Here is a 24322-nt window from a genome sequence, read left to right on the forward strand (position 1 = left end):
CTTGTGCTTTGTCTGTACCTGTATCTGTACCTAAAACACCTGTAATTAATGAACTCAAATGAAATAATTATCCCTTCGTTTTCATTCTTCCTAATCTTCATCATCTTTCCCTCCACATCCTCTCGAGGCAGGGAAAGGCAGGGAGGCAGGGTGGGGCCGAGGGGGTACTAGTAAGCGAGCAGCATCGAGCTCACCGAGTCAGTGTGTCTGTGGTCGTGGTAGGAGAGGTGTAGCTCTCTCTCTCTCTCCCACGCTCGTTGATTCTGTCTGTCCGGCCTCCCTACAATGATATGTCGGTCTATATAACGCTCTTATAACGTCTCTATGTAATATGTATAAGTGATGTGTTAACTACTATACTTTATAGTGATTCAAGTATCATTTAAATTACCTTTTATTGGAATATATGAACAGTGCCAAATATTCCGTCCCGGATACTGACTGAAATTAAGTGCCTTATACACAGTGCCGCGTGTACCGTCCCGTATAAAGCGAGTGTAATGTCTTAATAACCAGCACCCCATATATCGTGCTTTATAAACATGGTCCCATAAGGAGTGTGTTAATAAGTGCCATACACAGTGGGTGACAATTATACCGTGCCCTATGAAACACCACTAGCAGATTATCTTATAAGGTATGTGTGTGCCATTTAAACAAGCGTGTCTTATAAAGTGATGGTCTATAACGTGTGTATTAGGACTAGGGGGGGGGCTTATAAGGTTCGGTATACAGTGTCCATTAGTCAAGTAGTGTTGGGTAAATTGGTCTTTTAAACAGTGCCTAATGAAGTGTCCCTTATAGAGTATACTGTATTAATAAAATATTGTCATACAGTAGAATGTATTAATGAATAAATCAAACACACACACACACACACACACGATCAAGCAGCTGTATTATCACACAATCTTTACACCATAATAAAAAGACATCCACAAACTTTCTATATATACTAAAGTGTCTGTCTGTGTTACTAATGTATATACCAACAAAATCACCCGGCGTCTCTGGGGGGTCAGGTGTTTACTGTATAACCTTGACAGTCACAGTTGACCTTTCCTGACACAATATCTCAGTAGGGAAAGATTTTTTTGGTCTTTGGTCAATAGTACAAGCTCGGGACCCTGTGTGTGTGTGTGAAGTTTCATGTCTCTAACTGCATTTGGCCTTTATGTATGTTTAATGTTGTGTGTACATTAATACATACATATATACATCTACATACTCAATATTTTCCACTACATAATTCCTAGTCCCTAACAACAAGTGTCCTGCCATGTCCCGTTCGTCAAAATGGCCGCGTTTTTATTTTGTGATTCAACGGTCCTTAACTAAGGCTTCTAAAATGTCACGGGAAAATACCACTTGTAGGGTGGCGACCGTTCTGAGAGAGAGAGAGAGAGAGAGAGAGAGAGAGAGAGAGAGAGAGAGAGAGAGAGAGAGAGAGAGAGAGACCAGCTAGTATATAAAGGAGATAAATGAAGATAGATGACAAACAAGTAAAACTCTAATTAGCTCTATACCTCGACACTCCCACGCTCATTGGCTGCTTTAACCCAACACCTCCACACCGATTGGCTGACATACCTCAACACTACGCTCATTGGCTGTCATAACTCAACACCTCCACACCGATTGGCTGCCATACCTCAACACTAAACTCAGCACCTCCACACCGATTGGCTGACATAACTCAACACTACGCTCATTGGCCGTCATAACTCAACACCTTCACACTGATTGGCTACAAACTCACACGAGTAGTTTGTCACAGTGCCACACCAACACCTCACTGGCACCCATGACCAACACCACATTAGCCTCAATCTCATCTAATTACGCCTGAACTAATGACGTCACTCAACACCAGCTGAACTAATGACGTCACTCAACACCAACTAAACTAATGACGTCACTCAACACCAAATGAACTAATGACGTCACTCAACACCAGCTGAACTAATGACGTCACTCAACACCAACTAAACTAATGACGTCACTCAACACCAACTAAACTAATGACGTCACTCAACACCAAATGAACTAATGACGTCACTCAACACCAGCTGAACTAATGACGTCACTCAACACCAACTAAACTAATGACGTCACTCAACACCAGCTGAACTAATCAAACCTCAGCTCTGTAAATCAACGCTAAAAAGTTGAAATAATAATGTACGAGGCAACTCAGGTTCAAAATTATATCCATGAGTTAAATGCGCGCACACACACACACACACACACACACACACACACACACGAATAACAATAAGTGACACAGTAGAGTAAAAGTGTTGGTAGTTATTGGAGCGAAGAATGATCATTTATAGGTGACCACATGTGTCGCACCCAAACACCAACTTACCCCCCCCACACACACACACACACACACACACGAATAACAATAAGTGACACAGTAGAGTAAAAGTGTTGGTAGTTATTGGAGCGAAGAAATGATCATTTATAGGTGACCACATGTGTCGCACCTAAACACCAACTTACCCCCCACACACACACACACACACACATGAATAACAATAAGTGACACAGTAGAGTAAAAAGTGTTGGTAGTTATTGGAGCGAAGAATGATCATTTATAGGTGACCACATGTGTCGCACCCAGAACACCAACTTACCCCCCCCCACACACACACACACACACACACACGAGGTATTACAGTCCATGGCGGTGATTTTAACGCTGAGGTGGAAGTGATCTATCTCTCTCTCTCTCTCTCATTACACCCTACCTAAAGACATCACCTCTACACCTACAACCTTCACCTACACATCAGCGCCCTTCACCTGGCACACGACAGTATACTCTTACCCCTCCACCTAGTACACCCAACCTTACACCTAAAATACTTTACACCAAACACCCACATATCCCACGTCTAACACCCTCATACATTTAACACCCTAGTACCTTCTTCACTCTACACGCAACACAATACAACACTAGCATGTGCAGTCAGCAACACAATAACTAATACGAATACCCTCCAATGTCACTATAACGAAGTTAAAAGGTTTCCAAAGGTGAGGGGTAGGAGGGTAGAGAGGGGGGGGGGAAACAGCTGATGTGGGGGTGGTGGGGGTGGAGGTAGGACGGGAGTAAACAGATGATGTGATTGGTCATGGTGCGTTGTATAGTCTGATGTGAGTCACTGTGCCATGCTGGTCTCTCTCTCTCTCTCTGTTATCATCATGTCTCGTGCTGGAGGCGTCATCAACATTCCTTCATCACCATCACTTTCACTACCATCCTCATCACCATAATACACCTACATCCATTATCACTATCATCGACATCACTCTCAAGTTCAGTCATTTCACAATCACCATTATTACTACCACCACCATCAGCGTTTTCATCTCTACTACCATTTCCTCTCACTTACCACAACCCCCCCCCACACTCGTTCCCTTGACAGTAAAAGTGTACGTGTGTATTGAGTAGCTCACGTGGGCCCGCTTGGTGGGTTGGTCAGGCGAGATGGGCACTAGCTGAATACACTCACCTACCCTCTCTAATTCTCACCTCTCACCACCACGACTCTCAGCCCAGCCACAGTTGCCGGTCAAAATTAAATCTATCATAATTTAACCCAATCTAGTCATATAATATCAATTTAATATTCCAAGAAGTTTACTTAATCTAGCCCGTGTAAACTTATCCTAATCTAACATATATCTTAGCTAAGTTTGCCTAATATAACGTAAAGTTAGATTAAGTTTACTTTCACTAATAATCTGCTAAGTTATATAACCTAATCTAACCCGACCTATATCAGCCTTGCCACGACGCCTTTCCCTTAAAAGAAAAAGGGAAGGTGTAAAAGGCAAGTGGGGGCTGGGCAGGTGGTTAGGTTAGGTTGAGAATTGCGTTGTCCCATTCACATGACTTTTCACTCCACTGATGATTATACTGAACCAAAGGAAAAAAAATGGTGATGAGCAGTGATGATGACGATGCCATCAAGTCTTATAATAATTCATCTCTTAAGTCACGGTCAACTTCACACATGACCCCACAAACAAGACACAGCATAACGAATGATAATGAAGGTGTTCCAGACATTAAAAAAAATATATGGAAAAAAAATAAATAAATGACCACCAGGAGAGGACAGCGCGGGAAGAGCAGCGACCTGGTGACATCCGACAACTCATTATTTATCTGACGCTGATGCCCAAACAAACATACTAACAACAAAAGTTCAATATAACGTGATATATTTATTTCGTTTAAAAATACGCAAGTGAAAGATTTAAAAAAAAATAAAACAATGAATTAGAAAGTTAAAACAGTGCAGACGAAACAAGAAATAACATGTGGTAACTTCTCCTGGTCATCCAACAACAAAAAGTAAGAACCAACGCAACAGTCAACACAACGCAAGGGTGGAGGACACTGATGGATGGTTAGGGACCTCCCCCTCACACGGAAACCTCACTTCATGTTTTTCCCTCGTTAAAACCACTGTAATGCTAACCATATTTAGTGAGGCGGACAGCACTTCCGTTTTCCTGGCTTATTCGATCCCTCCCTTCCAACACACCCTATAATGTGACTATGACTACTACTTCTGCTATTATTATTACTACTACTACTACTACTACTATTATTATTATTATAAACACTACTACTACTACTAATAATAATAATATAAACTGCTGCGAATACATGTCCTTCATTTATAAGCTAGTTCCTCATTCTGGCCACACACCACCAACACACTCAGCCTGACTAACGAGGGCTTCATTAGCTAATCAAATAAGACCTTATACATCGTAGCAGACAGAGAACGTGCTTTGGGTCAACCGTAAAAACTCTCCTGAATAAGAATACTCAAATAACATTATGCGTTCCATAATCTTCATGAAGGGAATATATATTGTGTAAAATATTATTACAAGACAACCTGTGTGCATGTCAGTAGGTGGGTTTCACTGTTATGTTTAATTATTACAGAGCTTCAACAGTTAGGTAATTAAGTGCGTACATTATGCTTGATAATACACAAAACTTCACCATTAAAGAATTACGTGGCGTATCTCTGGTTGTGTACAAATCTTTCTTTGTCATTCTGCATTTATTTTTTTATGCAATAAAATAACAAAGAAAAAATAAAATTTATATGAATGAAAATCTCATCTTAATTTTATTCTATATTGATTATAAAAATTAATGTTGGCCGACACGATACTTCTCCCAGTGAGTGCATGTTACCATAAACAGCTGCTGTTATGATGCTGCTCACTACCTGATGGCGGTGTACAAAAGGAAACCGGTTTACTACATAAGTGTGTATCAATCTAAATGATGACGATTACTATTGTATTATCAAGGGTTCACTTTTTAGTTCATTTTTTACCATAGAGAAAGGACACTAACAGTCCTAACAGTGAAAGTAGGTCTTGTAAGTCAGATAAGGCTGGGTACAGTGAAGTTACCCCAAACACGAACCAGCAACCCTTACCACAAAAAAAAGAGCTCTACCGCCGCTCCCCTAAAGCCAGCAGTAATCAAAATAATACAATAATTGTTTACAAATTATCGTACAAACAATAACCCTCTTCACACTCAGCGGCAACACAGCGCCACTAGAGAAAGTGACAGTTATATTGTTGAGAAATGACTTCCGCGATGAATATTATCACTGCTACGGTAATTACCTGTCCGCTCACCTCACCCCCTCCCCCTTACTCTCTGTAACCCACGAGAAGAACGCTACACACCTCACCTCATCTATCTAACTTTACTAACTTTCTCTCGTATTATTTAATTTTTGTCTCTCCTATAGTCGTGTTCTTTATCCTCACCATTCTCTCTTGCTCTCTCTCTTCATTTTTGTCTCTTCCTACTAGTCGTCGTTTTCCTCGTCATCTCTCTCTCTCTCTCTCTCTCTCTCAACAGCACCTCCCATAAAAAGCCCCAAACTTGCCTCACACAAATGCTGGTCTTATTACCATTTTCACTTTTACATCAGACGTGAGGGTTTTAGAGGTGCTCATACGGTCATGTCTGGTGAGGTTGATCCGGGGAGACGACACAGATGATAGTTGTATAAAAAATAAAATAAGATAATAACGATAAAAAGAATAAAACACGATAATAACGATATAAGGAATAAAACAGACGATAATAACGATATAAAGAATAAAACAGACAACAATAACAAGAATAAAATCATTCCACAAATTTACAAGAGATGAATTTAACAAGTTCCTGGTGCAAATTTAATAGTTACAAGTTAGTACAATATATCCGGGTCAGTTCCAAGTGAAAATATAATAGTTTAAAGTTAGTACAATATACCCGGGGTCAGCTGCAGGTGAAAATAACACAATACAACGTAAAATGTTAATAGTTACACAGACATGGCCCTTTGTTCTATCAACCTGGCGAGGGAGAAAAATGACCCCTCCTCCTCCTCCTCCCACAAAAAAAAATAAGGTATTTGTTAAACATTGGGAGGTCTGTTTTATTGAAATTACTTGACGTGTTTTTTTTTGTGTGAATATTTTTTTTATGCTGTCTATACGAAAATTAATTTCCTTGATTGATGAAACAGAGAGAGAGAGAGAGAGAGAGAGTACAGTACCTCATAGCTAAGGTGTGTCAGTCAATAATTAGACAATACGTTACAAAACCTCCAATTACAAGTAAATTAAACCTAACCTGACCTACGAACTTTAGAGGAGGCCAGGTAAGCCCTTTAAAGGTGTGTTAACTTGTGAGAGGAGAAAAGAAGAGGCAGGGAAAGTAAGCAAGAGAAAGTGAACGACACACCTTGATGGTTGACGGGCGGGGTGTTGGCTAGCAAGGGGTGGTGTAGGTAAATAGAGGCGACACGATTCAATGATAAACTCGTGAGAGAGAGAGAGAACAAGCAGACGATGCAGGAGTCAGGTTTACCGGCTGGGTCTTGTGTGTGTACTGTCCTGGGAGTGTAGGAAGAGGAAGGGGAGGTGTGGGAGGGGGAAGGGGGTGTGGGAGGGAAAGGCAAATACAGAAAGAGAAGTGATGGCACACGGAGGGAGAGAGAAGGAGGGAATGGCAAGAGGAGGGAGGGAGAAAATGGCAACGGGGGGGGGGAGGGGAGAGGAAGAAAGGAGGGAATGGCAATGAGGGAGAAAAGGGGGAAGAGAGAGAATGGCAATGGAGGAGTGGCAACAAGGAGGAGAGGAGAGAGATTTTTCAAGGTGAAAAGGAGGAGGACAACAACGGAAGGGACCTAAGCTGGAAAGAAAAGAGATGGCAACAAAGAGAGGGAGGGAAGAAAGAAGGTGGCAATAAACTAGAGAGAGGGTGTGGCATCAAGTTGGACAAGTTGGACAGAGAGAGAGAGACAGGGAGGGTGTGGCTTGGGGGGGTCAACTTAAGGTCACACCAAGCGACCACACTTCTCAACCATTTCCTCCGACACGTCGCCCCTGTCTTAGGCTAAAGAGAGACCGTCATCCTCAGGGGGCTAATTGGAGCCGTATTGCCCAAGGTCCACCAACCAGCTTATGATAACTTTCAACTTAAAGATTCGAGAAGCTGTTGGTGTTGACTTATCCTGAATGACTTAATGAGGGTGACTTAGTGACTTATCTCATTTCGTTTACCCTCGCCCACTAATAATTCATTCCCTCCCTCTCTCCCCATCTCTTCCCTCCCCCTTCTCTTCCTCTTACCTTTCCTCTCCTACCACCCCCCCGTCCTATCTTCCCTCCTCCTCCCCTCCCATACTTGACAAAGGCCCAGGTCATCACTGATCCTAGGTGACCTTTCCTTCCCTAAAACATCCTTTCCCCCGTTTCCCTCCCTTGTCGCCTCCTACCATCCCTCTCTCCCCTATCCCTTCCTATCATCCTCTGTCCTCCCTCCTTTCATCCTCCGTCCTGTCATATTATCCTTTCCTTCCTCTTTCCCTCCCCTGTCTCCTCCTTTCCTTCCACTGTCCCCCCCACCTACCCTACCTTCCCCGCCATCCCTAATGACCTTCAATCCCCACCGCCCCACCTCAGCAGACAGCGACCTTCAGTGACCCCCCCTCTCCCCGTGTCCGTGAGCCAGGCAGGTAGGTGGGTGACCATGACGGCCACTGGACCTTAGGATGATTACCAGGTATTCCTCTCCTCTCTCTGTAGGATAATCACCAGGTAATTTTTTCCCCTTTTCCCTCTCTCTCACACACAAAATCGTTAGTCATAATAAATACGGGCGTGGAGCGTGAAGCAGTGATCAACTCCCATCACCTTCACAGTACCTGAACACAACCGCTCTCGTTCCTGCTGGTCAGGGACACGAGAGCTGACTGACTCACTGATTTACGCGGCAACATAAACATCCATGTATTATACGACACAGTTTCTTTAGATACTATACGTCATAAAAGCACCACTGTGGAAGGTCTATCTTTGAAGAAAATACGAGGTGGATAATTATATTGTAAACACGTACCGACATGCAGGCTATCGTCAGACGCGCTATTTGGCCATGAACTTCATAAAAAAATATAAATAAAATAAATCCACCAAGCCATCTACACTTACTTGACTATAAAGTACTATAATATATTAACGTATGGTTGGTTATATGAGAACTTGACGGTCAACTAGAAAATATGTATGTGTGTGTGTATGTGTGTGTATGTGTGTGTGTGTGTGTGTGTGTGTGTGTGTGTGTGTGTACTTGATCACCACTTCACAAGAAAAGATTATCCACTACCAAGACAATGCTAAGCATATTACCTTTGAACTGACAAAACAAAAACACAATAAGCCCAACAAAAGAAAATATTAAAACAAATCCGACAAACAAACAGTCATTGCAGTATGTGTAATGTCATACTTACAACCCAAGAGCCATGACATTACTGTACACACATTCCTCACTAAATGCTCCATTACTATAGCCACTCAGTTGTGTCTCCCAAATATAGCTCGGGAATACAATACTCTACTGCATTCCTTCTACAGCAAATACGGGGACAAGGTTAACCAATCACGGGGTCAGAACACGGAGACAAGGTTAACCAATCACGGGGTCACTATACAAAGACAAAGTTAACCAATCAGGGACGAAACATGGAGACAAGGTTGACCAATCAGAGGTTGAAACACAGAGACAAGGTTAGCCAATCAGGGCCAAAACACATGGACAAGGTTAACCAATCAGGGTCGAAACATGAGGATACGGCTGACCAATCAATAGCCGGTAGTATGACATTATGCAAATGAAGGCCACTTAACGTATTCTCAAAGGTTCGTGGGTTCACAATGTCCCGGAACAGAGGATGAGTGACTTCATCAACTTTACGCTTGAGTCATGGTACTGTACAAGTGTTTCCCCCTGAAGGTGTGAGGAGAGTTTACCTGATTTACTTAAGCTTCAGGTATACCGTCAAAACGGATCACCTGCAGCATCTCCACCCTATTTCACCTCAAGATTAACCACCCTAATGTTAACCTAACCTAACCTTACCTCATCCCCCCCAATAACATTACGACGTTTATTCTTTAAGTGAAATAAGCTGGGGTGTAAATGCTCCAGGTAATCCGTCAAAACTGTATAGCTATTCCCTCAAATGTAATATACATCCTAAATATAATACAAGTTAACTGTATATCTTGCAATGACTCTTAAACTGCAGTAAAAATTGAACTCCAATGCAATAATAACCTGGCCAGCCATCAATGGTTCTTGCACCATAACAGAGAAACTTTCGGAGAGATTGTCTAGATGTGGTGGAGTCTCGGTGTAATTTCGCCGCTATCATTGTGTCATAAGAGTTGGTGACTGAGGAAGTAAGATTGTTTTCCTAAATTTGAGAGAGAGAGAGAGAAATGTAGATGAATGAAAAATGAAGGAGGGAGTGACATAAACAGTTGTGGTCGGCGAGAATTAACGAGAAAGATGATCTGTGTTATGGCAGGTAGTCACACACCTCTCCCTAACTCACCATGGAGTGTAGGTGGTTGGTCACTTATTGATATCTGGCTGATGCACCTATCTTATGTCAACTGATTTGTGTGTGTGTGTTACCCCCCACCACAACCGGGTCATTGCTGTCATGATGTTTCCCACGGTCACACTTCGGTAATTTTCCCTTTCTTTGGACACGTCAAGGACACGTACCATGGTCCATCCGTCCTTGACACGCTTAACTGTTACAGCTGGATGACCTCTTCCCATTCCAGACAGTAATTACCTCAGCATACATCAAGGCTGCCTCAGTTAACCACCTGACAGAGCACAGACCTGGTGTATCACCTAAATAATCTCCACTCCAGCTTATTTCTCCTTAGGAGTGTAGGGGTGAGGTAAGAGGGAGGGGTGTAGGGGTGAGGTAAGAGGGGTGTAGGGGTGAGGTAAGGGGGTGCTGGTGTGAGGTAAGGGGGGTGCTGGGGTGATGTAAAGGTGCTGGGGTGAGGTGTGGGGAGGTGTAGGGGTGGGGTAAGGGAGGTGTAGGGGTGGGGTAAGGGAGGTGTAGGGGTGAGGTTAGGGAGGTGTAGGGGTGAGGTTAGGGAGGTGTAGGGGTGAGGTAAGGTGAGGTAAAAGGGGTTATGGGGATGAATATTGTCACTTATTTTTATCATGAACAACATTTTTTTATTATAATTATTGCCATTATCATCATTATCATCACCATTATTACTATTATTATTCCAATCACTATATATATAAAATACTATATTATTATAAAATACACAAACAACACACAACTAATATTCTCTCCATTCTAACTACAGCAAACACTAACACAATGACCTGGCCGTTTAACACAATACGAGCGTCATTATGTAAGTCATCCCTGTCAACTCGTTGCACCACAAGGATCAATCTCACAGGTTATGATAACAATAGTGGTGAGAGTAGAGACACGGGGGGTAAATGTGTCACGGATCATTTACCGACAGCCAACACAGATATTAACACGAGACGTAAACATTAATCCCATTGTTTCTTCACCCCCAGAAGTGAGGCGTGGGCAAGAAGATGCGGCGCCGTGAGTGGTGGTGGTGGGTGTGGGCATGGGTGTGGGCATGGTGGTGGTATGGGGCAGGGTGGGGCAGTAGCAACGGAGCAGTCATACCCCCCAGGTGGGTCAACTCCACACTCAACCCATGTGCCAAGAAGTCATGGCAGCTCCTCTACTGGGCCCACGACCATTCTTGTCACAGGATCTTTACTCAGGTCAGTCCCACTCACTCATTCACTTTCACTCACTCTCCTTCATTCACTTACTCCCTCAATCACTCACCCTCACTAATTCACTCTCCCTCACTCTCTCAAAACACAAAACCCTCAACCACAGAATCTTTATAAAGGCAATTAAGTGACTCATTCATAACTCACCTTCAACACCTCTCCTCTGTTATTACACCATAATTATCACTATCTCACTAGCACAAAGATAATAACTCATTATCACTATACCATCTTTACTGTACTATACTGTATCATATCATTATCACTAACACAGTTTATACTTGGTTTATTGTTGTACTATATATTTCATTAAGAAGAGATCACTGACCACTAACTTCCATCATCTCATTATAAGTGTTGCCTCTACCCCCTCCTTCAGGGCCCATGTGGAGACACTCAGGAGTTCTACTATAACCCAAGCCAGGGCAAGGGCGCCTGCAGGTGTCCACGGGGCACACTCCTCTACCCCCCTACTGGCCTCTGCTACCCCCAGTTCTCCAGGGGTCCTTGTACTCCCAGGTAACACATATGGGTTATGTACCCTCAAGTACCACACATGGTGAGGGGATATGTGACCCCAGGTAAAGCACATGACAAGAAATCATGTGTACCCAGTAACTATTGTGACAAGAAACCATGTCTATGTGGCACAACTGCTACATGATGAATGACAAAGGGGCCATGTACTCCCAGAGAGTATATTTGACAAGGGATATATATACCTCCAGATAAAACCCTAGGAAATACACATACCCATCAGCCACCTCAACAACATTGTCACCAATTCTCAATAATCAGGTAACAAGCAATAAACAGGTAAGCCAAGATGTAACAAGGTGAGTCTTCTTCAAACAAAAACCCACTACTCTGTCACAAGTACCTGGAACTATCTGCATTAACAAATATCTAAAACCACACATCCTCTGGATCAACCAGCATCCTCCAACTACAGTCTTGTCATTTCTGCTGTCAAGATAGTGAATAAACACAGAAAGAAGCTGTAATGCTGCCAGACCAAATGGCCAGGTGGTAGGTAACAAGGAAGCAGAACAGTTACGTTGGTGAGATTAATGTCTAAGCACTCAAGGTTTTCAATAGTATAAGAAAATGTACTTAAATATAGCAACTAACAATACTACCATTAATTTATCCTCCTGTTGTGTACAAGTCTCTCACTTGTGCATAAACTTTATAAATATTTCATTGTAACTGAATGCAATTACAATGGTCCCTTGGTTAACGAACGGTTCGATTAACGAAATTTTGGTTTACGAATTAGCTCCCATAAGGATTTTCAGTTCGATTAACGAACAAAACTTCGATTTACGAAATCCTTACGACAAACACATTTTGTCGTACGCATCAGCTGACTGGCCAGTCCACCAATACAGTAATCAGTTCTATATTTACATTTGTTTCCAGTGAGTAAATATCAAGAAAGTTGGTCTCTTGAATATTTCTGTATTTTTTATATTAAAATTATTAGTCATTCTAATTTAGTTAACATATTGATGGCATATACAGTACTCTGTACAGGGAACAGTTTTTGTGCGCCAATCAGTTGATTGAATCACCCAACAACGCTTCTCAGTTTGACTTTGTTTACAGTGGAGTGAACATCCAGTTTGTTGGTCTCTTGAATATTTTTGCATTTTTACATTAAAATTATTGGTCATCCTGAATTTTAGTTAACATATTGATAATATACAGTGCAGAAATTATTATGAAACACAAAGTAGGCATTAGAACCAATGCACTCTGTAAAGAATATGGCATGTCATAATCGACTGCCTCTACAATCAGCTGTTGGATATGGAAACAAAGCTGCCGGGAATACGACATACACACCTCAAAGTAAGTTAAAATACAGTATTCTATTGTTTTTTATTTATTATTATACAGTATACTGCACAGTACAATACTGTATTTAGTTTAAATTTAATGTTTTCTTAATTCTATTACCGGTATACAGTACTTTGTACTGTATGTATACTTTTTCTGCGAGTTGGAACCAATTACCCAATATCCCATTGAAATATTGTAATAGATGCGATTAACGAAATTTTTGGTTAACGAATGACTCTGTGGAACGAATTGTGTTCGTTAACTGAGGAATCACTGTACCAGCCACTCCTCGACTTACAACGAGGCTAGGGACCTAAATCCAGGTCGTAAGTCGAATTGGTCTTAAGTCGAAAATGCAAAGATAATACATAGAAAATCTAAAATGGGTGTCTCTTTTTCTTCTCAGCACCACAAAACTCTCACTTTTAAGCATGCCAGTCATTTTAAAGGGAATTACAAACGAAAATTTTGTCAGTACACAGCGATATCACTAACGTCGGGACTCGAAAATACGTAATTTGAATTTTTTGGGAAAAGACTGGGTCGGTCGTATGTCCGGATGGTCGTAAGCCGAGTAGGTCGTAAGTCGAGTAGGTCGTAAATCAAGGAGTAGCTGTATATCATAAACTGCCTTTCTTAATCTTGAGGATCTTTAAAAACAGAACCAATAACACAATTAAAGTTTAGTTACTGGTTCATTGTCGGAGTGTGATAAAGTTTGTCAAACAAATGGCAGTCATTCACAAATTGCCTGTTAAAAGATTTTGAAGTTTTAATGATCATGTAAAAATGTCTTAAACTGTAGTAATTTTCAATGATATTGTAAACAATTGTGATACTAAAGCTGGTCTTGTTACCACCACCACTACAGACAGTACCTTGACACTGATGGAGAGGGGCAGGAGGGCCAGTGTCATGACTTTCTCAAGTGTCCACCCCGCCATGTGTTCTGGCCTCGCACCAAAAAGTGTTATGAATACCATACTCGAGGACCTTGCCTCAAAGGATATCTCATCTACGTCAACTCAGAGACAGGTAAAAAAAAAAGAAGACAATTTTGCTTCCCCTTTGGCTTTTATGAAGCCTAAATACTGTACAGTATTAATTTTCAAACCAACACACGCAACCTCATCATCTAATACTATATTTAATTTCTCATTCTGTATTGTATTAATTTTTGGACTAAAATAACAGCTTCAGCTAACAGTGTCTAAATTGTTTTCCATTTTCAGGGTTTCCTGACTGTGGTTGTGACCGAAATGTAATGTTTAGTAACTACTGGTCCCTCACTGGACTGTGTTTTGAATTATTCCAGCGAGGGCCATGTCTGGATGGGAATATCTTCCTTTTTAATGCCACAAAAGGAGCCACTGAGTGCAGTTGCAGCTCCTCCATCATCACTAACTATGACAATCGCAGTGGTGGCTGTCATGAGTTGAATGAGCAGGGCCCTTGCTACCCAGGTCAAATTTTTACCTTTGAACCCAATGCTCTGGCCACCCAGTGCAGATGTCGTGAAGATCATGCCCTCTGGCCTCTCAATGGTTACTGCTACCGGTTATACTCAAGAGGACCCTGTGAAAAGGGTCATTTCTTCATGCCAGCTGGGACTAATGTAACAAACATGATTGGAGAATGCCAAGTGTATCCCTGCACGGGAACCCGGCGCTACCACCCTGACACAGACACATGTTTTAGACTGGGCTGGCGTGGACCTTGCCCTGAGGGCCAGCTCTTTATTTATGATGAAGAATCGCCCCTTCAAGGCACCTGTGGTTGCACATCTGAATTAGTGGGCTTCTGGGCCATAGACAATCAATGTTATGAGTTAGGAAGTCGTGGTCCATGCCAACATTCACAAGTACTATCTTACAACAAGGCAACAGGCAGTGTGCTTTGTTCCTGTGATTTACGGAAAGGTTTTGTCATGTGGCACGACGGTAACTGTTACCACCTGGAGACAAGAGGCCCGTGTAACGCAGGACAGATTCTGGCAGTCAAGAGGTGGCGACCTCTTACCCCAGTATGCGCATCACTCGCCTCATCTATCACCCCTAATATGCCTCTCATCTTTGGAGATGTTTCTTCAAGGGAAAATACACCTCAACATCATCATGAAAGTAACAGTGTGACAGCTTCCCATAGCAACAGCATCTATTCATTAGGCAATCTAAATGACACTCAAACTACAGAAACTTCTAACAACTCAAGTTCACAGAAACCAGAAAATAAGCCACAACTCGAGACAATGGTATTTGATGATAGCCGCCAAAGAGAACAACAGCAAGAATACCACCCCGGCCCCACCGAAATTTACTCCTTAGGGGTGGAGGACGGTGAACATTCAACAGGTAGCAGAGACACAAAGTATACCCTGGGTCGGTCAGGTCGCTCCATGGGAGATACAGAGACATGGGGCTTCTTGGATGATACGTATTTCAGGACCCCCGGGGAGCCCCGCGGCCCTTACTACACAGGGCGTAACGATGGTGAGCGGTCCCTGACACCATGGTGGGGTTCTCTCACCACCACTAGTACATAACTGGGGTGATGAAACAATCTCCACAAACTAGAGAGGAGGGCAGTCCCTCCCCAACAGGGCATTACCATCACCACAGCCTCTGACCTTGCCTGTGATAACCCACCCACCCACCATGTGTAAATGCTCACAAAGATGAACTCCATCCTTTAGCTAGAAACACACTGGTTGCAGAAGACATTTTCTATGTATCCCATTAAATGATGAGTTAAGATTATTAAACTACCTGTAAAACATTTTCTAATGCCTGATAACTTTTTTTATAAACAGCAACTATATAACAAAAACTTCAAGAAATCAAGAGGTGAAAACATTTTCCCTTATTAACTACAGTACAGTAGCCAGTACAAAGGTGCAACCAAATAACAGTGAAGCTTGGACAATGGGTTTCACCTTCTTTCACAAGTACAGTACTTGAAGAAAACCAACAGTGTCTTGGACTTATCACTGCATACAATGTATTACCAAGAAAATCACATAAATACTTAAGGAATAATACATAATCAGCAGTGACTTTCACTGTTGTATGCTGTACAACTCTATCACAGTAAGTGCAAAACTTGTTGACTTCCCCCAAAACACTTAGCACCTAGATACAACAAAAAATATCTAGAAGTTACTGTATCAGTATTCCCAAGTGAATCTATGTCTTGAAATTCAAAAGAAACGATGTGAAATAATTCTCAGTCGGTTGTTACTGAGATAAAGACAATGAGTGTGACCAAAGTTTCTGTGAAAGTGTGGCTGCCTCTGGACACAGCCAAGGACACAAACATTTGTTGTGAAGAACTGAGTCACAGAGGAACTACAGCCTCAGGAGTGATTGTGAAGCATCTACCATCCTTCATGTAGCAATACAATACTGTATATTTGTGTAGCTGCACCATGTCTCAACTCAAGATTGCAACATTTGTAATAAATATAAATATGCACTAAAGCGAGGAAGACATATGTATATACTGTACTTTTATTAATAATCCATTACTGCTGATAAGAACTTAAAAAAAAAAAAGAGGACAAAATGTACTTCAAGGCTGAAGAAAAGATTTAGGTGACTTGCAAGATTCCTTCTAACAGTGCCTGCCACATTCCAAAGGGCTGCTGCATTCTGATGTAGGATCAGTAATAATTGAAACTGATAAAGCTAACTAAAAAGACACTGTGTAATATGAAAACCAAGTTTTTTTTTAGACAACATTGGAAATAAAAATTCCTGTAGACAAAAGTATTTGGAATGTTTACACAGAATGACTATCACAACATACCCTACTCAAGGCTGACAGGTTCATTACAACACCTAATAGTTTAAAAAATATGACTTGTGGGAGAGAATTCATGACCAATAAGCAGTGTAGGATGTCTCTCAATACTAAAATGTTACTATTACAAAAACTTATAAAATGACAAAAGTTGGATGATGATGAACACTTATCCAATTATTTTCTCATCTTTGCTTTGGACTTCAATAATTTAGGTTTGTTCAGAGTGGTCAAGCTTTGAGCCTACCTGGAACAAATGACACTCAGGAGAGTTTAAACAGCCAGAGTTAGTCATGGACTTGGAACTTCAACTCAACACATAAATGTTTATCAGTTCAAACTTTCAGAACTCAAAAATTTATATTAACACAAATATCGGATTTATAGCATTAAATATATCTATTAGTATGGTATACACAAACTGGATACTTACTCAAGTTTCCCTTCTAGTTTCATTATGTTGCCCTCGAGCGTTGCTATCAATGCTTCTTTTTTGCGCAGTTCTTCCCTCAGGTTTGCTACATGCTCAGTTTTTGTGTCTAATTCAGCCTGATGAAACAAAAAAGAAAAAGCATGTTACTGTAATTCCTTATATGCCACCTTCTTAATATCATAGTTATAAAAGTTTCTTCATATAAAAGGATTGAGTTATATCTTAAACTGAAATAAAAAACGTCAGTGTCTGGGCTAAGAAATTGAGGTGGCAGTAAACAAACCCTATTGTATACAAAAAACTGACCAACAGTAAACAAAGGAGATCCTTAACTGAACCCAACAAAATATGAAAGGACTGTGAAAAAGACCAACTACCAGAAGGGTGGGTCAGGAATCAGCATTAAATTATGTGAATGACAGTAATGCATGGTGGCAAGTGGATTCTTCTATTACAACACACACTGTTACATGTTACATCTTTACTTTCCTGAGAAATCTGGCTTTATGTTTCAAAGATAGTTGCCTAAAATATTCAAATACCATGCACGACAGTAATATGAATTTTAGTGAATGAGGTTGTAAGAGTGTGTACAGTAATAGAAGAGACCACTTATCACCATGGTTTATTGTCATTCACATATTCTGAATACACATCTCCCTTGTATCTATTCCATCTTTTAACACTTATTTGGTTTTCTTTTTTCTCTCTCTCTATCCAACCATCAACCTCTGAATCACACTCTCTTCAGAATCTAGTGCTTCCCATTCTTTCATTAAGTCTAACCCACCTTAGCAGACTAAAATCAAACTCATTTAGTCATGTCCTTCAACAAAATATCCCTGTTTGCATCAGAGGGATACTGGTGTATATGACCTGGTAAAGAACTTCAATATCCAAAATTTATAGAAAATGTCTATAAAAGCTAAAATGGTGTAAATGTAAGATATAATGATATAAAAGACAATAACACCACTCAAATAAAGGCATCAAAGTACACAACTAAGAGGAGACATTGTTTCCATATTAATGAAGAAAATAAAAATTCAACATATAGTAACACCAACTTACACTGAGACGATCTTTATCATGATCGAGGCGGCTGACATTATTCCTCATGGTTGAACCCTCTGCTCTGGCATCAACAAGTTCTTCATTTACTCTTGATAGCTCAGCCTCCAGCTCCTTGACCCGAGCCTGAGCCATTGACAATTGATTAAGACGGAACTCAAGCTGATGTTCAGCATCCCCCATCTCCCCTACTTTCCTATTCAGGAGTTTTCTGTAAAAGAATATAAAATCTGTTGCATATCCACAATGCACACATATACTTGTACATATATTTGTTTTGTGACAAATAAACATTGAACAAGAGACAAAAAAATACTGTACAACATAAACGTACTTGATCTCATCTGACTGCTTGCCCTGGAGACCCAGCTCACCATGAGCTTGTTGAAGGGCTTCCTGCAGGTTCTGCACCTGATCTTGCAAGGATGCAATCAGAGCAGCTTGGGAGTGAAGGCGCTGCTGCAAGTCCGTCACTGTCCGGCCTCCTTCTTCCGTTTGGCGACGGAGATTAGATGCTTCTTCCTCTAAAGTTGCTTTCTCTCGAATTTGATGAGAAGTTGCCTCCTATATAATATAAAAGGCATGTTAATATTAATTACAGTGCACTGAAATTAAATCATAACTTAGTTTAATTCCATAATAAAATTTAGGAAAATTATACATTAATCTTCAAACCCTTTCCTACTGGGGTGTGGCAGATCAAGGGATACAGAAATCTCAGAGAGGAGGAGAGGATGGAGTAAGACATTTGAGATAAGAGGGACAGGATGAGGAGGTGCATGATCAAGTAAAAAACATCCAGACATTATCTCATATCCACATCTTCTATGACAAAGAACACAAAATTAATCTTCAGCATCTACACTGATTCACAATGTTTTATAACAATTCACAATGCATAGTGTGTTGTTAAGCTTGTTTATATTACCATGATTATATTTAAAATAATTCCCCTGCACATGATCTACAATCAATTTTCAAGCATCATCTAATATGACATCTTTACACACCTATTTCACTTTACAGTGGTCCCTCGGTTAACGAGCACAATCCGTTCTAGAAGGTTGCTCGTTAACCGAAACCATTGTTTCAATGGGTTTTTGGGTAATTGGTTCCAGCTCCCCGAAAATAGCCTAAATTCAACAAAAAAGGTAGTAAAGTACACGTACTTTGAGGTGTGTATGTAGAAGGCTCCTTGATGATGATGATGATGGGAATTAGAATGGGGGTGGAGGAGAAGGCATTGGGGTGGAAGAGAAGTCTCCCCATGGCGCCATTTCACCCATAAAATTTTAGTTCTCTTGGTGTAATTCAAGATTATTTTCTTTAAATCAACACTGCACTGCATTATATATTGTCAATATGTAAAATAATTTTCAAAATGACCAATAATTTGCTTGTAAACACAGAAAAAAAGCATTTAGTTGAAGAGAGTCTCAAGCAAGATGTTACCTCCACTGAAAAGACACAAAGACTGACACCTGTATGCTGTGTTGGCAGGCTGGATGGCGTGCCACAAACTAGTGACCTTACCTTCAACTATGTTCAATAACTGTTAAAATGACTAAAAAATTTAATATTAAACTTTTAAAATTATTGAATAGTATAAACTTCTTGATATTTACTAAAAGGGCAAGGAATTTAAGCCCTAAAACCGATTACTGTATTGGCAGACTAATACTACAGCTGGTGGACCGCTAAATGCAAGCTAAAACATGTGGAGGTCGGCTCGTAAGAAACTCGTTAATCGAGGGATTGCTCGTTAACCGAAGTTAAGAATCTTATGGAAGGTAACTCGTTAACCGAGGCGCTTGTTAACCGAGGGACCACTGTATAACCTAGGAGGTAAGTCACCTGTTGTTTCCAGACGACACAACTCTGGTGGATAATTAAGATGAAAATTAAATTTGTTAGTGAATGAGTTAAGAAATGTGAGTGTATTGAGAAAGCAATATGTGGGGAACAGGATGTAGAAAATAAGAAATAAGGAATTGGGTGGATCAGGGTCTGCCCAAGTGGTAAGGGTATAGAATGGATAGATACTGTAATGTTAGTAGCGTGTAAATCATATGTGGATTGTAGGAAGCAAAGGAAATATCAAGGAGATAAAAGGATGTTCTAAAGGTGAAAGAAATGGACATCCAGTATACGTACAGCAGCATGCATGAAAGACCCAAGAGCATTGCAGCGAGTAATCGTTGGGGAAGGACGAGCTGCTGATGGGTGATACTGGCTTCTGTGAGGCAACAGGGGTAACCAGATTTGGAGATGCTATTGAAATAGTGAACCAAAGCAATATACCTCAATTAAAGTAGCAAGAAAGAATGAATAACAACAAATAAAGGAAAAATGTGCGTGCGTGCGTCTGCTCTTGTTTCTGGTCCCCTACATTAAGTAGGAAAAGGCTTGAAAGATAAAAAAGCAACGTTCTACACCATCAATCAACTGCATGTGATTTTTTTTCAATACTGTTTGAGTAAGATCACTGATGGAGCAGCTGAAAACCAATAAGCCAAGACATATACTGTACTGTATAAATTCCATGTCATCACTACATCTGGCTAAACGAAAACCACCAGACAGCACATCATAACCTACCCTCAGTTTCTCCCTCAGGTGATCTCGCTCCTTCTTAACCTTATCCAGGTCACCCATGGCTGCATCTCGTGCCTTCCTAATTTCCATGATGAAGGCCTGGGTAGATGGTGGATATCTTTGAGTGGCTGCATCCTGAAGCCTGTAAAATATATTAGATATGTTCATAAGATAAAGCTTCTTCAAATGTGGAAAATGGCCACAAAATGATGATGGGGATTCATATAAAAAGCTAGATTCTGTTAACAAGGTTAAATAATTCATGATAAAAAATATACCCACATTCTTCAATGGAAAAAGCCACTGTAAATTAGGCCCAACTTTTAAAATTATTGTAAGATTACAAAAAAGATATGCTGCACAATTCTGAGTTTTATAACAACATTAAGTAGGATCTTGCTGGGGCTGTGCATGATATAAAATGGGACTAATGGGCCCAGAGCAGTGATGAAACAAATGGTTCCAGAAATACATAAATTATGTTATAATATAATATCTTAACACACAAATGATGCCAGGAAAGCACAAAATATAGTGTAACAATAAACTGGATTAAGTTGTAATTATCTGTTTAATCCTATTGACAGTGTTGACACAACAAAAAGTATATTATCAGCTTATACAGTCAAACATAAACCATTTTTTATACAAAACATAGAAATGAAGGCAGTAAGGTATTTGTGTACGGTATACAGAAGGTCCCCGACTTATGCCCGCCCGCCAATACGAACGGGTTAAACTTGAAATTTACATTATTTTATATACCTGATGACAAATTTTTTACTTTCATCTACTGAATTTTGTCATTCTATTTCTTCTTTTGTCCTAAATTAAGTGATTTTAGATGTACTATATAAGGACTTAGGCTATGATAGTGGGATTTTAAATATTGCTTCATAAGTACAGTATACATATAGCATGTGTTCCGACTAACGTACACATCCGACTTATGAACGTCCTCAGGAACGGAACCCGTTCGTAACCCGGGGACCCCCTGTAGCTATAAAATAAAGGATAAGCAATGCAATAGCTGTGACTGCAGTTAACGTACAATGAGATCATCAAACTCGTGGGGGAAAGAACAGCTTCTCTTTTCTGATTTCTTAATAATGTCTCCAGTTTCATGAATACTGTATCTAGAATGTTAGGTTCAACAAATGTGACACAATCATTCATGTTGATGCCCCCTTAACTGGTTTATATGTCCTCACCATTATTAGATCAACTTCTCCACACCTGGAACAAATGAACTAGCACCTACAGACAAATCAATAAAAACATTTTGTAAAAAACTTAAATCTTTATAAAAATATCTGCCAGAAATTACTGGGCCCAATAAACCTGAGGGTTCTATTTTTAACCCATAATTGGTAAACAAAATTGAAACTTCATTGATGGACACCTTATTATGTTTGTAGTTAATGTACGTACATAAAATTTGACACCGCTATTTTCCTTCATGTTGCACTAATGATTAATAATTCCCATGGTCCAGAAAGTGAAATATTTGAAGATGTGAATTACACGAAAGCGCTTGGGAACTTCGTGTTTTCTTCTTTCCTTGTGTTTATCAGCATATACCTAGATCACGCGCACCTACAGTGATTTACTTGCATATATATATATATATATATATATATATATATATATATATATATATATATATATATATATATATATATATATATATATATATATATATATATATATATATATATATATATATATATATATATATATATATACTCCTGTATAAAGAAAAAATGCTCCTGTAAATTCTTAAAAAATGTTAAGATGCACATTATTTCTGAAGACATTATTAAGGACCCAAATGCATACCGGGTATCTAAAAACACGCAAAATTATTTCTTCTCCAACATAGCATAAAAAAAAACTTAAAGTAGGCTAAATTACCCCCTGATGAGCCCAATAGCTCTAATTTACATAATGTTACAATCTAAAGTCATCAAATTTTTACGATATAAACAATATAATGGATTAAAACCACAAAGAATTCCACAGTTACAATGGTGGTGGCTGTCAAAAGTTGGATGACAGTCACTCTTCAACTCATGGTACAGTAATGATTTCACATTCTTGATATAATTTCAGCAACTACTGAATATTATTATGCCAACAAACATTTCATTATTTACTGATCAGTATACTGTAGTTCCTCCTTACTTACTTCTCAATGGCTGAGTGTAATTCTCTTGTGTGACTGTCTATCTCATTTTTCTCACGTTCAGCTTCCAACAGCTTCTCAGTAAGAGATCTTACCTGAAAGTCCAAGTTTTCTTTATAAACACAAACAATACGTACACATATGCTCTATACAGTATATTCAAAACACTTTAATTCTAATTAACAAATTTATTATTTCTAAAAAAAATGTCAACTGTGCAGGTGTTATTTTATACAGCTCCTCCCCGACTTACGATGGGGTTAGGGACCCAAATCCAGGTCGTAAGTCGAAAATGCTTAAATAATATAGATAATCTAAAATGGGTCTCTCTTTTTCTTCTCAGCACCACAAAACTCTCACCTTTAAGCTTGCCAGCCATTTTAAAGGGATATACTGTACATACGAATATTTTGTCAGTACACAGCGCAATCACTGACGTTGGGACTCGAAAATACGTAATTTGACAAAATTTTGGTACGACTGAGACGGTCGTATGTCCGGGTGGTCGTAAGTCGGGGAGGAGCTGTATATATCACAGCATAAAAATACACATTTCAGTACAAACCAACCACCTGCAATATCATAAAACATCTTGGTAATCAAACCTACATCAAAAAACAAAATCCTGTATTAAAACAATAGAGTACAGAACTGATGCCCACTGCTATCCTCTTCCATTGTAACAGAATAAGTGAGACTGACTTTGTTACAAATGAAGAGGCTGCCCATGAGCAACAAAACTGAACTGATTTGTTTAATATCAAGTTTCCATTTTTAAAAGGTTTTGATTGCCTAATTTGACATTCACATTATTGTATATGGTACTGTGAATCTTTCTGAGTACTGTATCATAATAAAAAAGACTTTTGTAAAATGAAATCACTTCATACTAACAATACAGCATAAAAAACGTACCTGTGCCTCAAGATCTGCCTTGGTTATGCTTAGCCCCCGCTTCTCTGACATGAGAGCTTCCATTTCCTGCCTCTGTGGAAAAAAAAAATGGTGTAAGACAAGTGCAGAAAGCAACAAGAAAATACCACGACAACACAAACTCACTTTTATCCTCATCTTTCAGACAATATGTACGGTACCTTTTACCTAGCTTCAAATATTTTGTAGGTCATGAGTACAGAAATGTGTGAGGAGGTTGAGTGTACAGTACTGTACTGTTTTGGTT

General features: G+C 39.9%; 2 protein-coding genes across 3 annotated transcripts in view; one reads left to right on the top strand and one right to left on the bottom strand.

Moving 5' to 3' along the window:
* The window catches only part of LOC121863782 (centrosomal protein of 135 kDa-like), an 84237-nt gene that overhangs the window by 30232 nt on the left and 29683 nt on the right, over window positions 1-24322 (bottom strand). For both annotated transcript variants that reach the window (XM_042362582.1, XM_042362581.1), the window contains exons 17-22: window positions 24058-24129; window positions 23146-23237; window positions 20961-21099; window positions 18697-18926; window positions 18363-18573; window positions 17292-17407 (exon numbers count right to left, since the gene is read on the bottom strand). In XM_042362582.1, the coding sequence (XP_042218516.1) occupies window positions 17292-17407; window positions 18363-18573; window positions 18697-18926; window positions 20961-21099; window positions 23146-23237; window positions 24058-24129 (860 nt within the window). The remainder of the gene's footprint in view (window positions 1-17291; window positions 17408-18362; window positions 18574-18696; window positions 18927-20960; window positions 21100-23145; window positions 23238-24057; window positions 24130-24322) is intronic.
* LOC121863783 lies at window positions 188-16556 on the top strand. The gene is made up of 5 exons (XM_042362583.1): window positions 188-637; window positions 10982-11200; window positions 11595-11734; window positions 13932-14095; window positions 14293-16556. The coding sequence occupies exons 2-5, from the start codon at window positions 11003-11005 to the stop codon at window positions 15600-15602; spliced, it is 1812 nt and encodes a 603-aa protein (XP_042218517.1). The 5' UTR covers window positions 188-637; window positions 10982-11002; the 3' UTR covers window positions 15603-16556.

The sequence above is a fragment of the Homarus americanus genome, unplaced genomic scaffold, assembly GCF_018991925.1.
Source record: "Homarus americanus isolate GMGI-L3 unplaced genomic scaffold, GMGI_Hamer_2.0 scaffold48354, whole genome shotgun sequence".
NCBI classification, from domain to species: domain Eukaryota; kingdom Metazoa; phylum Arthropoda; class Malacostraca; order Decapoda; family Nephropidae; genus Homarus; species Homarus americanus.